This window comes from Zonotrichia albicollis, chromosome 3, assembly GCF_047830755.1.
Source record: "Zonotrichia albicollis isolate bZonAlb1 chromosome 3, bZonAlb1.hap1, whole genome shotgun sequence".
Classification (NCBI taxonomy): domain Eukaryota; kingdom Metazoa; phylum Chordata; class Aves; order Passeriformes; family Passerellidae; genus Zonotrichia; species Zonotrichia albicollis.
Window position 1 is genome coordinate 72,071,125 of NC_133821.1, and position 25,558 is coordinate 72,096,682.

General features: G+C 37.9%; 1 protein-coding gene across 10 annotated transcripts in view; it reads left to right on the forward strand.

Annotated features, from left to right (window-relative positions):
- PTPRK (protein tyrosine phosphatase receptor type K) overlaps window positions 1–21,071 on the forward strand; it is a 380,786-nt gene extending 359,715 nt beyond the window's left edge. For 7 of the 10 annotated variants that reach the window (XM_005487730.4, XM_074537837.1, XM_014267530.3 and 4 more), the window contains 14 exons: window positions 58–134; window positions 327–344; window positions 2,751–2,787; window positions 4,589–4,686; window positions 5,402–5,518; window positions 6,250–6,404; window positions 7,512–7,647; window positions 9,383–9,532; window positions 10,103–10,276; window positions 12,840–12,971; window positions 13,202–13,327; window positions 15,301–15,464; window positions 16,700–16,835; window positions 19,183–21,071. In XM_005487730.4, the coding sequence (XP_005487787.2) occupies window positions 58–134; window positions 327–344; window positions 2,751–2,787; window positions 4,589–4,686; window positions 5,402–5,518; window positions 6,250–6,404; window positions 7,512–7,647; window positions 9,383–9,532; window positions 10,103–10,276; window positions 12,840–12,971; window positions 13,202–13,327; window positions 15,301–15,464; window positions 16,700–16,835; window positions 19,183–19,236 (1,574 nt within the window). In that variant the 3' untranslated portion in view covers window positions 19,237–21,071. The remainder of the gene's footprint in view (window positions 1–57; window positions 135–326; window positions 345–2,750; window positions 2,788–4,588; window positions 4,687–5,401; window positions 5,519–6,249; window positions 6,405–7,511; window positions 7,648–9,382; window positions 9,533–10,102; window positions 10,277–12,839; window positions 12,972–13,201; window positions 13,328–15,300; window positions 15,465–16,699; window positions 16,836–19,182) is intronic. The other 3 variants (XM_014267528.3, XM_014267533.3, XM_026793897.2) reach the window with 1 other exon arrangement.
- Window positions 21,072–25,558: the final 4,487 nt, after the last annotated feature.

Genomic DNA, 25,558 nt, shown 5'->3' on the forward strand with positions numbered 1-25,558 from the left:
ATATTTTACTTAAAAATCACACTTCAAAAAGGCTCCGTAACTACTTGGTTTTTGCAGATGACCACTCCAGGGTGATTTTGCAACCTGTTGAAGATGATCCATCTTCAGATTACATTAATGCCAACTACATAGATGTGAGTGGAATGTACAGCTTTCTCCCTCTCAATTTGCCAGCTTCTCTATGTGAAATTATTGCATGTTATGCTACAAAATTATTGAAAGCTTTCTTTTATTAAGAACAAATGTACACTTTCCTTGTTCTACGTCCTAGTACTCACTGACATTGTTGTGCTTTCTTTCACATCTGACTTTGGTTTGGGCTGTAGATTTGGCTGTACAGGGATGTAAGTACCACTATATGTGAATAACAGCATCCTATTGTAAATATTTGATATAGATATTGTTATTAATTGCTTTCTTCTTCTATTTTTATCAGTTGATAACTATGCATGCCTCATCTAATTTATCTCATCTGTTCCTTTAAAAAGTTTATTTTCTGTGTGAATATTTTTGTACCTGTTTTGAAAAGATAATTTAGCCTTTTAGCTTAGCCCTGAATATTATTGGATGTTAGATAACTCAGATGAGCCTATCTGTTAAAGAGAATTTGCTGTTGACATTTTTTAGTGGTCATTTTGGCCACTAGCTTTTCTTTTCCCCTTCCCATGTATATGTAAGAAGCTAGATAGTAGACTGCACTGTAGTTCTTTGAAAATATACCTGTGGAGTAGTCATAATATGTGTTTAGTAAAAAAAGGAGGGATAATGACATATGTAGTTTGGGGGGGGTTGCTTATTTGTTTATTTTTAACAATTTTTTAGACAAGGAATATTTAGCTGGCATTTGCTTTAAGGTGCTAATTTAGGTATTCCAAAGTATATACACAAACACGCACACACATATATATATATATTTTGACATGGAAATTTCCTCACTTCTGCAAAAAAATCTCTAAAATTTGAAATTCCATACTTTAATCAAAATACAAAATCATTTATAAAACTTAAAAACTGATCCAAATTTTGCCAGGCAATTTGACTAACACAGTATGACTTTTATGTAATTAACACCTTAGGAATAAACAAGTTGTTACATTCAAATTCATTCCAAAGCCATTTGGAAGATAGTGGAATAGTTATGACAAGTGTTTTTGAAATCCATGGCTTCCATTGGTTTTCTTTATAATTGCAGCTTAGTAGTTTTCTTGACCACTTTTAGTTGATAAGTTATTTAAGACCCTTTTGACTTTCCAGGATATAATGATTTAGCTCCAGATATATTTCTGTCTTTTTTATTTGAATATTTTAACATGGCAATCTCTGTGAAATGATAGGCCTGTGATATTTTGCCTGGGGCCTGAAACAAGAAAACTCTCACAGATTTTTAATAATTCCCTGAGGATATTGATTTTCTTTTTTAGGAGTGAATTGATCTCATTAGAAGCAGGCAACAAAGTTACAAGTTAAAATTGGCATTTTACAATTTTTAAGTGACACTTTTATCTTCTTCTCAAAAGCATTACTGAGTGTAAACCTGTCTAGCCCAGGTTCTACTTCCATAATTTTAAGATGTGACTTGATATTAAGGACTTCAGGAGAAATTCTTTCGTCATTTGATGCAGTTTCGGTCTCCTGTAAAGCGAAGAATAGGATATTCAAATGGTTTTTTAGAAGCCCCACAGGAAGATGCTCTCACTCTAGACAGGATAATGAAGCAGTCTGTGGAAAAGAATATAAAACTCCTTGTGTACACTGAAATCCTTCACTTTAGTAGCATCTTGTGAATACCAGGAATCGAAGGGCCTGTAGTCCCCTGTAATGCAATACTTGCAACAAGTGGCCTAATAAAACTTAACCTGGAGAATAACTGCAGTTATAAACATTTCCACATTGTGAAATTCAGTATTGTCTTCTCGCCAGCAACACTAAACTTTCCTTCCTCTTTGTAGCTAAATTGCTGGCACTGGTCACAGTATACTCTGAATTATTTCCTCAAGAGCAGTAGCTCTTTGTCTTGTGGTTTTTATGTGGAAAATTAGTGCTGCTAGCATTGGCATAGATCCAGCTATCCGGAAAGGCTTAGCTCTGTAGGATTATCTATTTACCTATATATATATGTGTGTGTGTGTGTGTAAAATAGTGTATATACTTGTGTGCATCATGCCCACTGTAATTGATGCACACTTTGTACAGTCAAGCAGATTTCACTGCAGTAGAACCTTGATTCTGTGCACACAGCAATGTGTTTGTCCCCATTAGCTAGGCCTGAGGCAAATCCATCTTTGTGCCTTACAGTGATTCTCTGTCTCTAAAAAGACAAAAGGTGTGTATTTTTTCATATTGGCTAAGCAGGGAACACAGATCAGCTGTGAGATAATGTAAGGCAGAGAATTTTTATTAAATTTAAAATAAAAGCCCAAACATATACAGGGAACATATACATTCCCTTTATAGGGAAATAAAGTCAATAGAAGACTCATTTTTAGGTGCAAGGGACCAATCTAGAGTACTTCCTGGTACACTACAATGTCTGTTCAAGTCAGATGTTCTTATTTTCATTTTATCTGTTGTCATTTAAACCTTTTCAATATTAACTGGTCTTTTAGGTTTTGAGCTTCATGATGCTCTTAAATATTGGTTTGTTCTGAAAATGTTGTCTAGATATAAGGATTCTGTAGTATCCTTATGCTTTTATTTTCCACTCTTTGTTACTAATATGGTACTCAAACCAACTTATATTGATGTTTTAGGGATATCAGAGACCAAGTCACTACATTGCAACCCAAGGTAAGGATCTGCCAGCTTTAATAAAATCAAACAACTGTTCTCTGTAGAGTTCCACAGTGTTTTGTAAAATAGAAATAGTAGAAAGTAAAGCATACCCAGTATTGTGAGTTGTCATCTTGTGTTATGGTAAATTAACATAGTATGTTTGGGTGGAATGTGAATAAATTCAAAAATTGCACTAATGTATCATGTTAATTAGCTATTGAGCAAATCTGCCAGTGATAAATTCAGCTGATAAAGTCAGAACCTACTACCATGATTTCCAATTATGAAGATGAATAGAGAAAAGAGACATGAACAGAGAAGAGAACAGTTTCAACCTGCCTTGAGGCATTTTTCTTTCCATATTATGTTTTGTTTTGCTGTCTACAACTTGGTCCAGGATGCAGTGAAGATAGTAATGATAAATTAAACTCTTTCAGAAAATCTGGGTGAAGTAATGCCAGAGGATAAAGATTCTTTGTACAAAGGAGTGAGGCAAATCTTTATCATATAACACCCTACTAATAAAAAGGGGTGCTAAAGAAAAAAAAAAAAAAGAATTTATATTTTTTTGGTTTGTATTTCTGATAGAATGCCTCACAATGAGGAAAACCAAATAGATTAGTCTAAGATTGCACTGAAATATCAGAGGTTATGATTTAAAGTAAAAATAATTAGATTTGGGTTCTACCATTATTTGATCTGTCAGCATAATCAGATAGCTGTCTGGAAATATCCTGTTATTTGTCCCTCAGTTGATTGTAGGTGCACATAGGAAAGTCAAAGTAAAAACTTATTTTAAAGCAGGATGCTTAGAGTTCTGACCACATTTGTTTTTTATTTTTGTGTAAGTGATGCCTAAATAGGTCTCTACATGGCATTAAGTCTACATTTGTATTTTGCTTCTGTTTTACTATGCAAATCATTGCACATAATAGTGTGTAAAGGAGAGAAAAATTATTGCTGCTTTTGTGTGCAGCCTTTGATCTAGCATATGAAAGAATATGTTTTGAGTCTTCAAATGTGGTACTTAAGATTAGTTGGTGTGCTTGGCAACGTCAGGCTTATAGTTGGACTTGATGATGTTAAAGGTCTTTTCCAGATAATTCTGTGATTCTATGTCTATTGTATACAGTAATGTTTATAGTACTGCTGGATGGTGGTAAAGGAGCTCTTTTGGAGACTGTTTTAACAGGGTAAATGCCTCTGTCACTCAACTGAACATGTCTCTGCAGCAGTGCAAGAAGCAAAACTTAAACATGTGCTTCTCATTGCCTCACAGAAAAGTATTTTAGTTAGTTTAAATACACTTCAGGGGGAAGTGTCTGGCTCAGTGCCTGCTTGTGCATCCATGCTTGCCAGGAAGTGGATAGCAAGTGCGGAGTATCTGTACCAGCACCCTCCTGCCTGATACTTCACTCTGGCATGGGCATCTCCTTGGTGAGCACCTGAAGAAACTCATTCTCAACACATTATATTTAACAAATGTAAAACAAAACTGGAAGTGTAACTACAGATGCAGTCACAAATTACTGTGTCCTTGTAGTTCTCAAGCAACTTCTGTCATTTTGCTACATGAAACACCTGCCATTATTTCCTTTCAAGTGGTAATTCAGTTAAATTGAGAATATCCAGCACTGGTTAGAAGTAACAGTATAATCTGGAAACTGGTGTAATGGCAGGATGATGTGGTTTCACAAAATTTTCTTCTCTGAGCAAACGTGCTCACATACATCAGCTCAGAAACACGCAGGATTTTATTCTTAGCACTCACTTTGCTATTTTTTTGCAGAATGTTACCTGGATTTTTTTTTTACAGGTCCAGTTCATGAGACTGTTTATGACTTTTGGAGAATGATATGGCAGGAGCAATCAGCTTGTGTTGTGATGGTCACAAATTTGGTGGAAGTAGGAAGAGTAAGTTTTTGGATTTGTTTTTCTTTTAATGCTGCAAGTGTAAAGAAAAAAAAACCTCTGGCAAGGCATACTATGGGCAGAATGTAGAAGGGTCTGGTGAAGGGCAGCCGTGCATCCTAAGGGGCCAAGGGGAAGGAGTCCAGGCAGTGTTGCAGTTATGGTATTGTCTAAAAACAACTTCTGAAAACTAATGCTGTGTTGCTTTCATGTGTAGTGGAAAATTATCTGAATCCAAAATTTATATTTCAGCAGAATTGATTTGTGTAGCGTCACTCAAATGAGAAGAGTAGTAGAGGAAATGGAGGAAATGTGCTTCTATATCAGTAGCTAGAAACCAGCAAAATATTTACAGTTTAGCAGTAATATATACCTCAGGGAGGTCTATAAGGTATCTGGGATTACTTGCAACAGTTTGATTATGGGTACAAAATGCATCACAATTTAGCATAAGTGGAAATATATTCCACAGCTCAGCACTAAAGAAAATACAAATGCTCATTTAGAAGTGAATTTGGCACCTGAATGCAGCTGTGTAAAGCAGTGGAAGCTCCTTGTAGCTAGTGCTTAACTTGACATAACAGCCGCTAGCCATGACAAGCCGTATGAATGCACAGTCATTTTGGAAATAAATGCGATGTAATGCAGTACATGCAGTACAGTATCCTCAAGCTTTTCTTTTCCCTTGGTGTAAAATCATACCCATTTTTTTATTTAGGTCAAGTGTTACAAGTACTGGCCTGACGACACTGAAGTTTATGGGGACTTCAAAGTGACTTGTGTAGAGGTGGAGCCCCTCGCGGAATACGTTGTCAGGACCTTCACTCTGGGAAGGGTGAGCACGTTTTGAAAGGGCTTGGCAAAATACTGTTTCCTGGTAGCAAGGAGGATGAAAGAGGCTATGCTGAGGTTTCTGTGGAATACCAAATCCCTCTGGCTTGTTAGCTAGGCCACAATGTAGGCAGCCTTACCTTACCGTGGGAGTTATGCATTGCATCAGCGCTACCCAAGCATGCATCTCACTGTGGGACTTTGAATTTCCCCAAAAATGTCAGCTGCTGCCAGCCCCCTCTGAAAGTCACCTCTTCTGCACAGTCACACTTCTGAGCTAAACTCAAGTACCAGATTATGAGTCATGCCTGCTGTTCATCCCTTACCTCTCTGTTCTGACCACTTCTGAGTCAATCTCAATCAAAGGACAAATTCTGTGAATACTTTATGTGATACAGTTGTGGTCTTATGATAAATCATATTTGCCTTTAAATGTAGCAGGCCCTTGCCCCAGTTAGCAAACTTCTGAAAATCAATGTGAAATGCATCGAAGTCTATTAGAAAAAATATCTTCAGCACAGCAAAACTAGCATACCTAATATCTAAAGTGAAAATTACAAACTTCAGCATTAAAATAACATCTCTAAGCTTCTATGGATCATTGCTTTAAATAATTGATGAAATGATGAAAACTGCATGTAGATTCTACCAATATGTGTGATCGTTATTTGAGCCAGATAATACCTAGTCTATGAAATACTTCGAATTTCATAACCTTTTTTTTGCCTTTTACAGAGAGGTTACAATGAAATCCGTGAAGTTAAACAGTTTCATTTCACTGGTTGGCCAGACCATGGAGTTCCTTACAATGCCACAGGACTGCTTTCCTTTATACGGAGAGTCAAATTATCTAACCCTCCTAGTGCAGGGCCTATTGTTGTCCATTGCAGGTGTGTACCAAAGGCATAGATTTGTAGTTTTTACAACTGTTTATATGGGTATTTACGGCAGTCTCTTCTGAAGCATCCATCATTTTGAAGTGCTCTGGTTTTGTTCTTCCCTTTTTGAATTGCCTAATTCAACTGCAGTAGGATTTGGCTGTCTACAGCAATGTTTGAAAAAAACCAGATTCTTTTCTTAAATAGAATAGTCTGAGATTTTCTTTTCCCTGCAACAGCTGCACCAACTAAATCATGATACTTCAGGCTATCATGTTAGGTAGCCTTCAACAATTTTGTGACAGCATTTGAGAATGAGTGTAGATACATCTGCTTTGATAGCTTGGTGTTGCATATAATGTCCTAACAGATTATTAATTTAAAGCAAAGTAAGCAACTAGATGTTGAAAGATGGAATGAGGTTAGTGGCAACAAATACAGAAGGTTTCTCCTGTGCAGATTTTGCAAGGTTATGTTGTTGGGACACCATCCTTTGGCAAATAGAATTTGCTTTCTACAAATGTTTGATTTACCTAAGTATTTTAGTCAAATGTTTAATTACATTTTGTAGATAAAGTTACTCAGCCTTTACAGATTACAATAATTCACTGTGCAAAAATTGTCCTGAGCTTTATGTAAAGCTAAAATAAATCATAAGTGAATCTTCTGGATGTTGTTAAATGTGCTGTCTGAACAAGCTTGGAACTTGCCTGGTAAAACATACATTTGAGTTTTTTATTGTAATAGATCATTTAAAAATCGTTCTTAGTCTTATTAAAGAAAAACAAGATCTATAATATTCTGAAGTGCATAAGTTCAATCAATCTTCAGATTTCAGTAAAACTAACTTTTTTAATTTAAGTATTGATCTGGGTGATAAAAGGAATAAACATTTTTTTTGCTGTTACTTAGTGAATCAAATGTGATAGAAATTTTTTGTTTTGAACACATCAAAAGATTTAAAGATTTAAATTATGATGAGAAGGAGAGAAGATAAAAACTAGATAGTGGTTGTGATAAAAAATGGAATGATTTTATGCAATTCTCTCAATAATTGTTGTGAAGTTTGTGGATGTTTTTCTCGGGCTATTCCTAACAGTATTTACTGATTCTTTTCAGCGCTGGTGCTGGACGGACAGGCTGTTATATCGTGATTGATATCATGTTGGATATGGCAGAAAGAGAAGGGGTTGTGGATATCTACAACTGTGTCAAAGCTCTGCGGTCCCGGCGCATCAACATGGTACAAACTGAGGTACAGCAGTTTGCCTTTGAAGCACCTGATGCTTTTTGAAGCGTTCTGGGTCAGGATTTCACTGTGACACTGCGAAGTGAGCAGGTGGTGGCCCTGTCGAGGGGGTGCCTCCACTGGGGACAATTGCTGAGTGTAAAAGCACCCAGAACCAGAGTGGTGCAACAAATCTGCCAACTCTTGTAGCCTGCACAGAAACAAGTGCCCTCCTAACTAGGTAACAAAAGGAAAGAAAGAAGGACTTTTTCAGGGAAGACCTTACCTTAGGCATATCTGGGATATCTCTCCCCAGCTCTGGTATTAGCAAGCCCAGGATCCCAAAGGTGGAATTTCAACAGGCTGACACTTGTTTTAGACAAACCTCAGTCACTTTATCTATAAATTGACTGGTGAACTTTATGTCCATTTCACACTCTCTTTTCAATTCTGTTTTTGTTTTCTTTATTAACCTTGCTGCGAATCTTTGCCACTGAGCTTCCAAAGAAACACGGGCGATTGGTTTATATTAGCGAATTACCTGAAGTGGTTCACCACTTCTCTCTCTTGCCCTCTATAAGGACATGTACCTGAGATATTATTTCACCTGTGACCTCATGGAAATCTCTGCAGATGGCAGCCAAACTGCTGTAATTTGGTGCAGTTTTTATTCCATGCTGCAATTTATGCCAATAGGTTGAACCTATCAATGAACAATAGATGGTCCTGGTCAACTACTCCTGCTACAGGCCCATTAACCTTTGGGAAGTGCATGGGGAAGTGTTTCAGTGTGACTCCTTTAACCTTCCCAGTCTAATCTGCACTTGTATGTAAATTAAGACATCTACTATTATTCCTTTCTCTCCTTTTTGCCTCTTTCCTCTCACCTTTTCTCAGAGGTCCATGCTTGCACAGCAAAACACACTGTCATTGCATCAAGTTCTTGTGATGGTCATACAGTCAACAATAGCTCCATAGCTGTATGGATAAGGCTATGGAGCCAGAAGATGACTGTGGTCATTGCACATGTGCTGCTTTTACAGGCACGTGTTAAATTTTGTGCTTTTAAGGGCCTTGTTGCACAATAGCTACGTGAGGCTGGCGCAGTTCTAGAAAAGGTTTACATCTCTTGCTCTCAGGGTGAAGTAAATATAATGGGCATTTTGTGTAAAAATTGACAGGAGGCCTAACTGAAATAGTAATGCAGTTATCTAGGACTCAGGCTCTCACAAGGAAAGTTAGTAAAAATGAGAAGAATTGGTGCTTCTGTTTGAACACAGTGGCATTTATTATTGGCCTAGAGCCAAGTATGAGGCAACTGATGCACTAGCTTGCACATGCATAAGGAGAATGCAGCATGCCAAATACTTGCTAATCACACTAGTAGTGCTTGAAGCAATTTACACTTTCTACTAACATCAGAAGCTTAAAAGCTATTTTAAAAAATTGATAAAGCAAACAAGCCTTTGGGATATGCACAGAAACCCACAAGCACTACAAGAAAACTGAAAATCTCTTAAATAAATTACTATCCCTGTTCTGTTAAGTTTTACTGAATTTAAATTGGTCCTGATGGAAATATCCTTGTTCACTGCACCTCAATAAGAACAAGACTGTTTATATTGAAGCATTATTTAATGTATTGATGGGCAGTACTTTGAATGGGTTTAAGAGTGTGAAGTAGGCCTGTTTATGCTAAAAGAAGGAAAGGATCTGTTGGTTTTAAATGGCTGCAATTTTGTTTCTTTTCCTAATTTGACAGGAGCAGTACATCTTTATTCACGATGCCATTCTAGAAGCTTGCCTGTGTGGAGAAACTGCCATTCCTGTCTGTGAATTCAAAGCTGCTTATTTTGATATGATTAGAATAGACTCTCAGACAAACTCTTCGCATCTCAAAGATGAGTTTCAGGTATTCACAGTTCCTACTAACTCTTGATGTGACAACAATTTTTTGCCTCTAAATACATTTAATTTATTTTAAGGAGAAGGTTTTTCATATGACTTTTATAGCAATTGGCCCCTAACTTTTTGTCCACAAAATAAAGCACCCATGTTTATGTGCTTCGCAAAATTGTTTTAAATACAGAATATCCTCCTTTTAATAAAATTGCAGTAAATATCATTCTGAAATTAAGACCAGCAAGTTAGAGCCAGAGAGAGTTCTGGCTTGCATTTGCACATTTAAGACATAGCTTTTTAGAGCTCCAAAGGATCCTCTTTGTTTTATTCCTTTCTGAAGGGATGGTGTCACGTGGAATGTGTTCAGTGTACATGGAGTGCCTTTAATACCCGCAGCTTCACCCTCCCTTGCAAAGCCCCAGAATGTCCAACAAACAGAGAGGAGCTTGCATTTACTAATGTCTTCTTGCTAATGCCTCATGTTTTCTCATATTTGTAATATTTTACAGTAAAACCTGGGGCTCCTGAGTCCCATGTGTTTTAGCTCAGCGTGCTAAAATAAGCGTCCTCTTTCCCTTAGACCCTGAATTCTGTGACCCCTCGCCTGCAGGCAGAGGACTGCAGCATCGCCTGCTTGCCAAGGAACCACGACAAGAACCGCTTCATGGATATGCTGCCACCTGACAGATGTCTGCCTTTCTTAATTACTATTGATGGGGAGAGCAGCAACTACATCAATGCTGCTCTTATGGACGTAAGAGACTACCTTCTTTGTCTGCATAGCGTGCCATGGAAAGCCCTGTAATGTGAGAGAGAGCACTTGCTGGCTTAAGAAAGGGTAATTCTGTAGCAGCAGTGCCCAGTAAAACCTTCCTAATGAGGAGGGGTTGGGGGGAGAAGATAAAAAGCCCCACCAGCTTGTGTTTTTGTTCAGAAGGGTAGTTATCTTTAGTCTCTGGCATCCTTGTGGGACCCACTGGAAATCTCACCTTTTTAATGGCATTATATAAAGCTCTAGTGTCCAGACCTCCAAATCTCAAATCTCAGCAGGATCTCAAAAATCTGCTGTTAGGAAGTAAATGTTATGTATCTGAACATGAGGTTACTATCACTATTTCATAAAAAAGTCTTTCTATACTGAAGCAGGAGCAACAGAGGAAGAAAAAATGGTTTTCTTGGCATGTTTGGGTATAGAGTATAGGATTCAGGAGTTTATATTTTGAGTAGCTGCTCTTTAAAGTTGATGTCTGAGTAACAGAAGTACTGTCAGGGGAAAAGGTGAATTAATGGGAAAAATGGAGTTGAACCTGCTTATATTTGTCTGATCAATAGAGCAGCTCATGTGCTGCCAGACACTTTACTGTGTCTCCCATTAGCATTTCCAAAGTTAGGCCCCTAAAGCCACTTTTACAGTAAATGCTTAAATAAGTGACCTGATTTCCAGGAGCATCTCCTCTTCTTCAAAAATGAAATGCTATCAGAAACTGCCATGTCAAGGAGAGATGCTGAAATAAAATGGCAAATAGCAGCAGAAATCATCAACACTGATTGGTATAGTCATCCTTGAGTTCTGCCTGAACTAGGGCAGGAAACAAACTGGTAGCAAAATGCAGTCCCTAATTGCACAACCAGCTTATTGTGTCAAAAAAAATAGAGGAATAGTGTGTGTAAGACCAATGTATCACTGGGGGCTGAACAGATGAATTAGAGCAGTGAACAGAATTCTGGCAGCAAAAATTGTTTAGAATTGCAGTTAAAATGGCATTAAGCACCTGGATAAAATTGATGTGCTATGAACCAGCCAACAGATCTGCATTGAGGAGTGTGGTTTGGGGTGAAAGAAATGCAACAGGCTGTGGGGGGGCAGGAGGACTCTTGAGTGTGCAACAGCAGGCAGAACATGAACCAAGCAATATATTAATGGATTGGCAATCAGAGGCAAATCAGAAAAGGCAGAAATAGTACTAATAAAAGGAAAAACAACAGCAGACATAAAAGATATTATATTACAATGAAGGCATATAACAAGGTTACAGGTAAAAGGTTAAAATTTTGGGTAACACAATTTTTTTTTTTTTGCCTTTTCTCTTCTGATGGTTTATTTTAAGACTGATTTATTCTGAGAAGAGGAACTACTCCTGGACAAGAAAAAGTGATTTCAGTAACAAAACTGAAAGAGGAACTTGCCCCTTATCTTTCTTTGGAGAAACATGATGAATTATGGGAAAGAGGGTTAGGAAAACATCAGCTAGGACTTGTTTTATTTCTTAAAAGTACAAGGAAAGAATAAAAATTGGTTGTCCCTGTGTTGTCCCTGGGCAGTTCTAGGAAGTGGGACATGAACTGCTAGTACCCCAACATCCTTCCTGCATTAGAAAAAGTAAAAAAAAAATCTATATTAATAAAATCAGCCACCTCCTTAATCTCTTGTCAAGCAAGTACTGATGCTAAAGACATTAACAACAAGTTATTGGAAGGTATGTCGATACATTGCGCGTAGCGATCCCTTAGATCAATCTTCAAATAAGCAAGCTTCCACAGCAAAAGTGGTTTATCTGCCCTACCAGGTCTTTCTCCTGGGTTAATTTACTTTTCCATGGATGGTTGCAAATTGCCTTCAAACGACTTCTGATCTCTCCTCTTCTGCTTGCTGCTCATAATACATCCACAGCAGGAAAGTAGCCCCTGCACCGTTAGTTGCATCTCAGTTATGTGCAAGGCTGGGAGTCCCTATTTGCAGTTGTGTGTAACACAGCATGCAGAAAATGGAACCTGTGGTCATGGCAGGAAATAGGATTTTGCTGTTGAACTTATGCTTTCTGCTGGAAATGGGTCCCAGTTGTCCCAAAAGTCAGTTCTGTGGGTGTCCCTGTGGCTGTGCAGTGTGAAACAGACTTTGGGATTGAGCTTAGTGCAGTTGCAGAGCTCGCATAAAAGCTACCCTGGAGAGCGTGATCTTCTGAGACTTCTGCACCCCTCTCTGCATCATTGGGTGAAGGTTCCCTGTTGGGCTCCTGTACACAGAACCTAGAGCAGTTTCCTCAACTCAACAGAGCCACAAGGAACATCTTCAGTGCCCAGAGCATATCTGAGTGTAAAAACACAGGGCTTGTTCTATAACCAAGAAGAAGGCAGACCTGAGCAGAGTAACCTCTTTGTTCTTATTGGAGATGATAATATGTTTTTAACATTTACATCCTCAATGATATATGAAGTAACTGCTCTCACATCTTTGTTCCATTTTTATGTTTTGTTCTCTTTCAGTAGAATTTAAGTACTTCCTATAGCACTACTAACAAAATTGTTTGCCTTTACAGAGCTACAGGCAGCCGGCAGCTTTTATCGTCACACAACATCCTTTACCAAACACTGTGAAAGATTTCTGGAGATTAGTGTATGACTATGGCTGCACTTCTCTTGTGATGTTAAATGAAGTCGACTTAGCACAGGTTAGTTTGGAGCTTGAGTTTTCCATGTACCGTCACATGCTTTAATCATTCTGGATTTACTACATAATGAAAATGTAGAGCAGTGCATGACTTTACAATTATTCTCTGCTCTACAGCAACTAATCAACACTAGTTGCTCAGTAAAGGTTAGGTGAGATGTCTGCAGGGGAATAAGGCAATGCTCAAGTTGTAATTTACCATTTAACTATGGATGTTTTGCTCTGTCACAGGGGTGCCCACAATACTGGCCCGAGGAAGGGATACTGCGGTACGGCCCCATCCAAGTGGAATGCATGTCGTGTTCCATGGACTGCGATGTCATAAACAGAATTTTCAGGATATGCAATCTAACAAGAGTAAGGATTATTCTAACAAAATGTGACAGAAAAATATGTCATTTTTCATGTTCTCTTGGCTCTTGTGCTTTTTAATTTTTAATAATAATAAAGTACTAATGTTCATAAGACATTATCCAGAAAAAAGTCAGTCAAGTATCAGTATCTAATACTGATTTCTAGTACTTTTCTACAGCTGCAGTACTTTTCTACAGTACTTTTCTACAATAAGCAGAGAGAGCTTTAAGGTGAATGGATGTTGTTCTGAGTCATTCATCCCTGATGTGTGAGAAGTATTCTGTATTCTGTTTATTTGGTGTACAGTAAAAGAAATATCCCTGTAATGAATGTGTACTGACAGGTATTTAGTTCATAGCTTTGGTAAAATGTTTTCTGTGGTGAATCACGAACAGAAACACTGAGGCTGATTTTGCAACCAGCACCCTCTCAGCCTAAGTTGTGAAAACCACAACAGGAAAGGCAGACTGTGGCACCCTGCAAAGCAGGGTGTGATAAAACCCTGAAAATTCCTCTGCCTCTAGTGGGTTCTGCCACTACTGTGCCTCAACCTACAGTTATCTTTTTCTCAACTTCTGTAGCAGTGCCACTCTTGCATTCTTGTCAGCTCTTTCATACCTTAGACCAGCTTATCTTTTTATTGTCTCATAGCGTTCCACACTCTTGCAGCATCTTCTTAAACCCTGTTTGCCATACAGTGTTTCCTCTTTAGCTCACCTCTATGAATTTCTTATTTATATTACCCACCATAAAGAGTTACAGACACTTGTGCCATCAGTCCATGTACAATTAACCAGCAATCCCTATTTTACTTTCCATGACTGCTTTTTATCATTCATCCAATACTGAACTTATGGTGATTTCTAGTGTATCTTGAGTATATGTTTAACTCTCATTAATCTTGAAAGATAACTGTGGGGAAAAATAATTACTGTGTACACAAAGATCTTTCATGTGTTTTGTTTTATTTTTATTTTCTTTTATTTTGGTCACATTTTCATTTATCAGAGGGCAAAGATCTTTTTCATGTGGCTAGTACTTTATTCAATTTTTTTTTTTTGCTTATATTCAGAATTACAAAAAACATTTTCAGCTGTTTTTGGAAACTACAGGAAACAAAGGTGTGGGCACACTGGCAAATATTACGCCATAGCACTTTTTTCTTGTATTTTGAGACTTCCTCTTTTTTTTTTTTTTTTCTTATTTTATTTTTTTCCATTTCTTCTTTTTTTGTGATGCTTTGATTTTCTACTCTTCTCTTTGTCTCCTATGTCCTTTTGCTCATAAGCCTTGTTTTTAAAAATCTCTCTGCTCTGTTGTTACCTTTCTAAAATCCACATTCCTACTTGTCATCTTCAGCTTCAAGAAAGTAGATAGAGTATTTATTCTTCCTGTTATTGGGGCCTTTCTTGTGACAGTCAAATTCTATTCAAAGCTCTCCCCGTGTCACATCTAGCACGTGGAAGGCTCAGAGACTGGCAGCAAGGCTGTCATGATTATTATAGTCTGGCACAAAGGGAAGACTTCAAGGACAGTAGTCATGTTTGTGCACCAGTATTACTTGTTGTTAATTTATAATGGGGTCAGTTCATGAGTAGAGGCCAAATGAATTTCCCTCTATTTTTGCGAGTCTAAGAATTTAATAGGGATGTTTTAAATTGATTAGTGGTGCTAAGCAACCTTGGCATATAGAATCTATGGAATGTAGGGTATTTGTTGATTTAGAATTCAGGGCAGGTTACATTTGTGATTGATAAACTGTAATATGGTCTTCAATATAGTTTCCTTTTTTACCTTTTCTGACATTTTCCTTTAGCTCAGGTGGTAGAAATTCCAGGAAGCCATACTATGCAAGGTACGCACCTTAGAATCTCCATAATATAAACACCTAGGTTTCATGCTAGTCTTATACTTTGGTTTCCTAAACCAAGATGTAAAGGTGCCATTTTGACCTAAATCTCTTTGATTTTCCTCAGCCACAGGAGGGCTATCTGATGGTGCAGCAATTCCAGTATTTGGGATGGGCTTCTCATAGAGATGTACCAGCTTCCAAGAGATCCTTCCTGAAGTTAATTCTCCAGGTTGAAAAATGGCAAGAGGAATGTGAAGAAGGGGAGGGCCGGACCATCATCCATTGCCTGTGAGTAACGTGGAGAAAGTCAACTGCTGCTCTTCAAGTAAATTCTTATAAATGAATTCTTGGTTTTAATTTAAGCAGTGTTCTTATGGATACCTTCTTTTGCACCTGCACCTGTTACTTTTCAAATAATAAAAATAAAAAAATAAGTACCACTGCCTATCACTGTAGGCTTTTGTTCAACTTTTGGATTTTTCTGTGTCAGGTCAAGGAATGAGTATTTTGAGTCTGATACTACAGTGATACTGTGTATACTGTCACCTGTGCATAATAGCATGATTTTCAGGTGCAAGACATGTACAGATCTGTTTCTTCTGCCTGGTTTCAGTAAGGAAGTCTTTTATAGGTGCCAAATTGGGGGATTTTGTTTCTGTTTTGCACAGAATGTGCTACATTTTTTCTCAAAAGGGAAACCTACAATATTTTGAGAGATTTAAACTGAAAACTATGGATATATTAAATCTGAAAAAAAGCTCTATTACAGCACACCATACTAAAACTATTGTTGGTAAATGGCTGCTGGCTGCTTACCTGACACCTAAATGGGAGTTAGTTTGGAGTTTTGAAAAGATGGTATCTTCTTCTCCCTAAGCAGAGTGTAGTCAATCTGTCTCCTTACTCTGAAGAAAAGACCTCTGTTTAAATGTTCAGATTTAACTAGTGACCTGTTTCTGCTTACACCACTTCAAAATTAATAAGAAGAAATACCTACCTTAATTTCTTTGAAATTAGATTAAAATAGTTCAGAAGTGTCCCCAAAGGTCAACAAGTTATTAAATCTGTGATGCCTTAGCATATCTGATTGAATAATCCTCATTTCATAAGTTACGTGAGTGTCTTTCCAGAAGTAAGTGGAAAATGTACTCGGCATTTAACTTGTTTTTATTATTTCTAATATCCTACTTGCCATTGAACTTAGGTTTAGGTTTTTTTTTTAATTATTTCTACTGCATATGTAATTTAGACTTTAAGCATAGTTGGGCAGCATGATGTGCTGTAAGGACAGAATTCAAAAGCAGTAATTGAGAGGAAGGTGAGAAAAAGTAAATGTCTTAGACCAAACCCCCTGGAGCTGCAAAGAGATTGCTGAAGTCTGGTCTCCCTCTGGGACTCAGGAATCACTTGTGCTTACAGAGGGAAGGAACTGAAATGAGTGCTATTTTGAAAGAACTGAAATGGATGTTTTGGATGCGGTCTTAGGCCACAGTGGCACTTAACTCTCTTTTCCTTGCGTACAGAAACGGCGGTGGCCGGAGCGGGATGTTCTGTGCCATCGGCATCGTGGTTGAGATGGTGAAAAGGCAGAATGTGGTGGACGTTTTCCACGCCGTGAAGACCTTGAGGAACAGCAAGCCCAACATGGTAGAAACTCCGGTAAGCACCAGCCCCGCAGGGTTCCTGCAAACAGCCAGGGAGCCAGAGGCTGCCTCGTTGCATGAGCTGTGTTTTCAGTCCTGTGCCCACAAAACCAGTGTAAACCTACTGTGGGCCAGAAGAAGAAAGGACAGCTACAGTGTAAATGCAAGTCAGCATCATGAGAGGACAGGCTAAGCATTTAACACTACCTTTCTCATCATGGTTGCATGCTTTCCACAGAAAGCATTCTGAGTTAACAGAATGCACTTTAATCTCCCAAAATAAGCCGGTTTGTTTGAAAGGAAGTTGCAGCAGGCTGCATTCACACAAGCTACCTTGAAATTTTAGAGAGCAAGGCATTTCTCCTTGGTAGAATTAAGCTGTGAAGTACAGATTCCTAGCTGGAGCTGTGAATATTTTGCCCCTTAGTAAAAACTGCTGCTTTGAAAGTTGTATTGAATACTGACAGTCTTTGTTACTCAGATATGTAGTAGTCAAAATGATACCTCAGAACTTTGAAATCAAACATTTGGATCTAGTATGTTGCAAGCAAATATATAAAATCATTTAGGTTGGAAGAGACCCTTAAGATCATTGAATCCAACAGTTAAATAATAAACAATATAAACAATAAACTAATACAAACAATATGAGCCTGAATTAGCAAAACTGCAAAATTAAATATCCATACATACATTGCCAGAACTCAAAATAACTTTGAATCTTCTGGTTAATATTTATGCACTCAGTATGAGTGCCTATCCATTTGAATGTTTGCCTCTCCAACAAAAACTGAACATCAAGGACTGGAAAGTCCTTAAAAACTTCTTCCACATTGATGTTTTTCCTTTTTGTAGGTGAATGAAAGCAGGTTATATAGTGTTTGGGAGTTCCTGCCATTTGAGTCTCACACTGCCAGCTGCCAGTGTCACTTTTCAGCCAGATGGCTGCCTACAGCATAAAAATCAGGAATGCCAATTGAAATTAAAAACATGTTTTAGCTAACGCATAGTGGAAATTGCTTCTGACCCTGTGAACTTGCATGTTGTGCAAAATGGCTGTATCTGCCTCTTCCCATATTCCCCTTTTTCAGGTGTCAGTGTTTGCTTAATATCAAATAGCTTCTGTGACATGATTCTCTTAATCATAGTGCATCACTTCCATCCCTTGCCAGCACATAAATAAGGAAGATGGTTAATATGTTAACAAATAGAACATGCTGTGGCAGCAGAGACACTGTGCTAGGTATTGCTGCTTTTGCTGCACATGCTTTGCATTCTCCTGTGCCATAGATGTCTGAGACACAACATATTGAATTGCTGCCTGAGTTTCAGTTCACTGCTGTCAAGAAAACAGGTCAGATCACATGGAAATTTTTTTGTGTCACTGTAAAGGGAGGCCGAGGTAAATTGTGTTTGTTTTTGATAAATGCTCCACAAACTTGTATTGCATTTCAAAATAGTCCTGAATTCCACTGCAGCTTTACACTGAAGTTGCTATATTTTTTTTAGTTATGTGTTTGTTCTGTATGGATTTTTACTCAGAACTCTTGAACAGCAGAATCTGTTGAGCTGTTAGTTAGAAAACAAACCAGGAAAACCACTACATAGCAGTGTCATGTGCCCTACATTCACCAACAGGATCAGATAACAACGAGCAGTGCAATAAAGCCTTTAAGACATCTCCACAACTTCCTGTTAATGCATCACACTGTCTTCCCGTGCAAACAAAAATAAATCACAAGGGCAGATTTCATTTTTCAAGTCCTAAGGATAATAGACATCAAATTAATTTCCTTGGTTTTATTTCTTCCTCCTCTTCCCCTCTCCTCTCTCCCTCCTCATCTCTGTCTCCCAGTATCAGCTCTCAACAGCAGAACTGTTGAGGAGAAATAATAACCACAATGAGATTTTTGAATTCTTTTTTAAATGTTCATCTGATCTTTTGGATGCCACATCAATGGGACTGTACCAATGGGCTCTGGACATAGGGCTGCTTGGGGTCCTGCCCCAGTTGCTGCTCAATGTCAGCTAACTCAAGTAGAAGTGGTGTATCAGAGTCAAGGTGCTTTCGCTGCAAGAATGCTCTGACTGAGACGAGAGCTTTTCATGTTTGATATACCAATTCAGAGACTGAAAAAATCAGAGAAGCACATCATTACTTTCCATAGCCAGGGTCCTTTTCCCCTTCATTGGTTAGGGTGAGTTTTTAAATCACAGCTGTAATATACTTGTGTAATAGGGGGGAAAAATAGAAAATCCAAGCCTGTCTGGTTTACTAGTTAGCAAAGAATGTTCTTGGTTATAGATACTGCTGCTAAGGTTTTAGATTTTAATGTAACTTTTTTTTCTGTTCCCCCTTAAAGGAGCAATATCGTTTCTGCTATGATGTTGCACTGGAGTATCTGGAATCCTCTTAGTTGGAAAGGATGTGATGAAGTTCACCAAATATATGAATCTCAATAAGCTGTTTTGACAACAGTTCTTGATCCTGTGAAGAAAGATTTTAGGGGAAGAGGGGGGTGGGAGGGATTTTAAATTTTAAATGCAAAGTATTTTTCTTATGAAGTTGTGTATCTTAATAAAAGAACTCAATCTGTTTCTATGCTTGTATACAGTATGAACATTTAGTGCCACATAAATACTATTTAATGAAAAGCAGAGTCAGAAGAGATTTGCTCAGATTAGGACCTTCTCGTGTGTGTATATGCAGCTGTCTCTCAGATACAGTAGAGCGACCATCTGTTGCATGTATCAATATTTCCTATATGGTATTAATTTTTTTCTTTTTGATACATTGTTAAAGTACAATAACAGTGCAGATTGATAGTAAGGTTCATTCTTTATACTTTTCAAGTGTTGCATATATATATTATATATAGTAGAAGAAAAACTGGCTTATTTTGTTTTAATGTGCAATGATGGCTGGATCACATAAAGATCTTTATAAAGAAACTTAAACATAAGCCAAAGACTCAAGTGTAAATATGTCTATATGGAGAAAGCACATGTATTTATTGTTTACTTGCATTCCTTTTTTGATGGCTGAAAAAAAGAAGAATCATTTTTCTTGAAGAAAGCTTTTTTTGCTGAAATCAAGTGTAAACAATTTTTGTAGTTTATTTTTTGTATGTTTTAGTGTAAGTAGAAGACATACTTTTTATGCATAGACCAAGAAACATTGGTATAGTGATTTTGTTGTGTACATGCTTGTGGTTCAAATTCATGTAAACAACTTGATTATAGAAGGTCTTTAAGTACAGGACCAAAATATAAACATTTTCCTGAAAATGTATAGTTTTTCACAGTTGCATTAGTTAAGGACTGATAAAAAAACATGTAAGGAAGTGCACACTTTAAAATGGCCTTGCCTATGACTTGCACAATATTGGAAGAAATTTTTAAGATCCATTAAAAATTGTACAGGAACCAACTGTTTTAAAAATATTGAAGCACAGATCAACAGGAGAACTGTGACACAAATAGATGGGTCTGCATATACCCTTCAGGGTAAAAAAGTATTTGTTTAGGAAATTGTAAAATTAAGCAATGTTTAATTTGATGTTTACAAACATGTAAGCTTTGCTTCCAAGAAAGCAAAATTTGAATAAACCAATGCCAGATTCTGATTATAGTTGTGGTGTACAAAATATTACTTTGCTTTTACTTAGCTTGCATCCATTTCTTCACAAAGTTTTCTCTATATTAGCAGCTAAAGTCATTCCAGTCTCTTCTTGGTCATTTTTAGAACAGACAGTAAAATGCTATGGTGCTTTTAAATATTCTGTAAAGTAAGAATTAACTAAATTTTTATTTAAAAATTTTATTTTTTTCCCTACTTTGATATCCTCTCATTTACTGTCCTCTTTAAGGAGTCATTCTTGTCTGGAAGACCAATATATTTAGATAAGGAAAAATCTCAAAAGGAAATTGTATTATTTTTGATCCTGGTGCTTCAGGAAGTATGTCATAAGACATGTCCTCTGTATGTCCTAAATTTCATCATCCTTCAGATACATGGAATTACCCATTCAACACTATAAACAGCAGAGAAATGTTTAGAGAAACACTGCTTCTCAGATTTTTTTAGTGCCTCCATCTGTACTGCATAGCTCCACCTCTTTCAAGTCTAAACCACTTTTTTTTGTTTAGGTTTGAGGGGTTTTGGGGTTTTTTTTGGGGTGTTTTTCCCCTGTGACACCCACTGTTGATTCCTAATTATGAACGGCAAGGTAAATAAATAAGGTTTGAAACATTTACTGAGTCTGGCTTCTTAATACGCAAATTACCCTATTTTTTCTTTTGCCATACTGGCAAGTGGAGTATAAGTTACATGCTTTACAACATGCTTAGCTTTCTCTGTGAGGAAGTGGCATTCACCTAACTTTGGCAGTCAAAGTGCTGGGTCTGTTACCTCGAGCTGTCTGTCTGGTCACCACCTTTTGTGGAAACAACACGCCCGATGCATCCTGCCTGTTAGACATCTGTCTGGCACTAAATGATTTTGACTGTGGAAAAATCTTCCTCTGTTGTCTGAGCGGATGTTGAGAAGACTAATCTAGAAGTCTAGATTAATTTTGTGACAGGACAGATGAGCAGCTCTTGAGGTTGTAGAACACAAAAACCACATTCTGTACTGCCCAGAATGATATTTATGTTTGGGTGGAGTTTTACTCATGCAGAGCTGCTGTGTTTGGGACATTGGGGTCCATCCCCATCAGAATTTCATTATCTTGGTTAAGACCTTTGAGTCCAGTTTCCCCTGGACATTAAGCATGACCGGTACAAGTGCCAGTGTTAATCCTGGCATTGCAGCATACTAAGCCTGCACTAAGCCTGCACACACTCCTCCTTGGGAGCGTCCCCCTTGGCTAGAAGAAGTTATAGCTGCCACTGGTCATTCTGCAGAAGGGAACTCTGCCAGTGTTCAAGGACTCTGAGAGCCTCATAATTTCTGTAACTGTTGTTGACTGTGGTGATCTAAAGAGCTTTTGCAATAGCTTATGATTGAAAAATTTCTGGGAAGTTCTTCCTGGCAAGGTCAGGGAAAAGTATGAGAGGGAATATGGTATGTGAGAAGCAGATGACAAATATCACTCTCCAGTAATTATATCTTTTGAGGGTCTCTTAGGCAAAAGATAATATTAGAATGTGATTTTTAGTATAAAGTCAGAAGAGACACATTGTTTCATTGTGCAGCTGTTTCCCTTTTCTCACCCAGTGTAAGCAAATGCCAGCTTTGTTTTTGAGGGTACCAGCTCTGTCACTCCAGATAAATGCTGCTCCAGTATCCTATACTTTCATCCATACAAGACAGAAGAAAGGGAAATGAGGGGATTGAAACCTGACCCAGACAGCAAACAAGTATTTGTCACAAAAAGAGTGTGCTGTGGAAGAATAGAAGTATTCCTGACATTGGCCACTAGGGAAAGAGGGGAATGTTTCACTCCCTGAGGTGATGAAAAGCCGCTGGCACCAGTATCACAATGTGCCAGCAGCTCCTAACCTGGAGTGGTCCGTAGGGTTCAAGACTCCTCAAAATCTTTCTGCTTTCTATCATCCTTGCTGAAATACTAACACACACTCAATCAAGTGGCTAAACCCTGCAGAGTGCATTGTCTCTGCCTTCCTCAGCAGCATGAAGCAAAGGCTGGACTCACACGTGGTAAATACAGAGAGCAAATGGGCATCAAGGCAGAGTACAAAGAAGCACAAAAGGCTACATCCAGGGAGGTATGTGAGATGGTTCAAATTTGAAGTTAATGAAGTTGAAACTGGTTTAATATCACATTGTGAAAGTAACCAAAAGAATGTACAAGTTCCCAAAAACATGGTTGCTATGTGCAAGAGGTTTTTCTTTGCTCTAAAACTGAGAAGTGATGACCCCAGTGTCCTGTTCTGTGTAGTTAATGGAAGGAATTCTGTGAGTCACTTGGATGGCTTTCGTTCATTTTCTATAGGCCAGTAATCAAAGAATTAATTGTTGAAATTATCTGAATTTTCCCAGAAAAACCAGATGTTAGGATCCAACACTTAAGAACCATAAAAGGCATAAAACACCTTGGAAGTGATTAAAGCAGTGTCATTGAGATGGAACAGCTACTAAACCTCAGCATGTGTACAGTGAGAGACTTTCTTTCTTTTTTTTCTTTTAGCTTTCTGAATCTGCCTTCCCTGTTCATAGTGACCTAACTATTGCAGAAGGAGGTGTGAGGAGACTCAGATTTTGACCTTTTATCTGGGTCCTGAGAGATCAGACCCAGCTGGTCAATGAGATCTTAGTATTTACATTTCCTGCTTCCTGGGTAAATGATGCCATTGGGAAACAACTTGGAAAGAGACTTTACCTTCCTGGAAAACAGTCACTGGCATAGGGGTTTGAAGCCTGAAACTTTATATCTTCAGCATATGCAAGCAGTTACTGGGATTTATTCCATTTGGGAAGTTGCTCAGTTAATATATTTACTTAGTTTAGGCTATGTCCTACATACTACATTAAGAAATAAAATATTCCTTCAAGAAACATGAAAGCCAAAGCTATTGCAAGAGTGTGCTCTTTCAAACTGATTAACAATTTCCAAAATCAAAGGTCTAAAAAAAGCAGACTGGGGAAGCAATGGTAGGCAAGTGCTTTGTCCTTGAGCCTCAAGTGTGAATTGAAGTACTAGGAAGGGACAGCCTGAGAAAAAACATTGCAGAATCATTGCATGGCCAGGCCACCTGGACTGACAAATGACTGTATAAAGGGCCTCTTTTAAACTTCACTCTGCTGCAGTGTCAGAAGAAACCCTGCGATCTTGAAATAAATGTAAAAGCTGCTTTTATAGTGCTCTCCTCTGTACTGAAAAGAAAAGTAACTCATTTTCTGCTGTACTTTCCTGTGTCACGTAGAGGTCTGAATTGAGTAAAGTGATCCTAATCTCACAAAAGAACCTTTGTGGTGATTTATTGCTAGTGGTCTTTGTTAAACAGTCAAAGATCTTGTAACCTCTGCAAATCCAGGATAGTCAAGGGTATCTGTGAATATTCACCTATGTCATTACTTTCTAGGGTTGAATAATCTGCTGGCATCAGATAGTGTGTGCTGAGGATGACATTTTCAGAACATGCAGAGGTTTAGTCCCATAAATTTTCCTTCAACTTTATGCAGAAAAACCTATGGTAATTTTTTAACTGAGGGCTCTCTTTCAGCAAACATCGAGATACTGAGAATAGAGAAGTGTTTCTAAATTATTTTAAACTTCCTGAATGATTTTCCTTTAAGACTGACTAAAAGGGTGATGTGAGATTGTGGTGGTGGTTGACAAGCATAAATGTTATTTTGGCCCATGCTTCTCAGAAATTAATTCTTTCCCTGCTGTTGGGTTTAGAGTCCTAATTTATGCAGAGATTGACATGTATGATGACAGGCACAATAGAATGCTTACCTAATAATAATGTTTATTAGCTGTGTCTTGGCCAACAAAGAACAGATGTTTTTGTGCCTTGTTGAAATACAACAGCTTGATTTCAATAGTGTTTTGTAATGCCTTCTAGCTTCCATCTGCATCAGAAAATAGTCCCTTACTCCACAAATTACATCAAGATAAATTTGAAAGCTATGTATGCTCAGAGATTTTTTTAAATGTCCTCTAATAAAAGAGAAAAAAAAGAAGTCTGTGTTAAAAAAAAAAAAAAAAAAAGAGGCAGCAAAAATGTCTGTCTACTGGACATGGAAGCAAAACCTGATCTTTCTTGCAAGTTTTGGTGTATCCTGGAGCTCTTTGATAATCAGCATGGAAATGGCATCTGGCAAAACATAGTACCTCCAAACTGTGATAATATCTCTGCATTTTCCTGCCAGGTGCAAACCAGTGTGAGTTCTTTCCATTTCTCAGTGCAGAACTTTTGTCTTTCTTTTGTGTATTTAAACTTCTAGAATAGTATCTGAAGTGACACAGAATTTTGCAGTCCTGCAATGTTGAAGTGAATGTCCTTTTGCATGCCAATAACAATCATGAAACCAAAGATTACAGTATCTTTGGGGTTTCTCTCTCAAGATAACCAGAGTGAGTTGGTTTTTTTGTAGTAGCCATAAAGTCGAACTGTAAGTTTCAGAAAAGTTTTGGAATACATTTGTTTTGCTTAAGTCCCAGCAGCTGAAATCATTATTTGTGATCAAGGACATTAAACTATTTAATATTTTGTTGGTCTTTCTGACCCACTTGCTGTATCAATGAACAGGTACAAAACATCTGGACCCATGGTCTGAACTATCTTCTGCGCAGAACTTGGAGCTGTATCCCTTTTCCTCGCTTTCGGGGTGAAGTTGTTATGAAACTCACTGATTATCCAGATTAACATTGCAAAATTGCCTCTGTGTACTGAAAATGCTTGAAACCTCCTGCTCAAGGGGTGCATGCATTCATTTTAAGCTAGGTGGAAAACAATAGGAAGCTATGATGCTGCTGCAACCTTTTCTGTTGCACAAAATCTGTCATTGAAGCTTCGGTTGGTGCGGTTTAAACTGTATGAATAGGTTGCTTCTTGGTTTCATCTCCTGAAATGATCAAGGTTTCCAGCTTACCTTGCAGTTAGAAGTACAGCAGCAATTCTCATAGGTCGGACTTCTTCAGGGCTGAGGATAAAATAGAATATAAAAGCACTAGGCACGTTATAGGTTCTTCTAATATTTCTCCTCCAGCCAGATGAGGTGGTTCAGCTAGTGCAACAGTGAGCTGTAATTACAGCTGTGAGAAAATA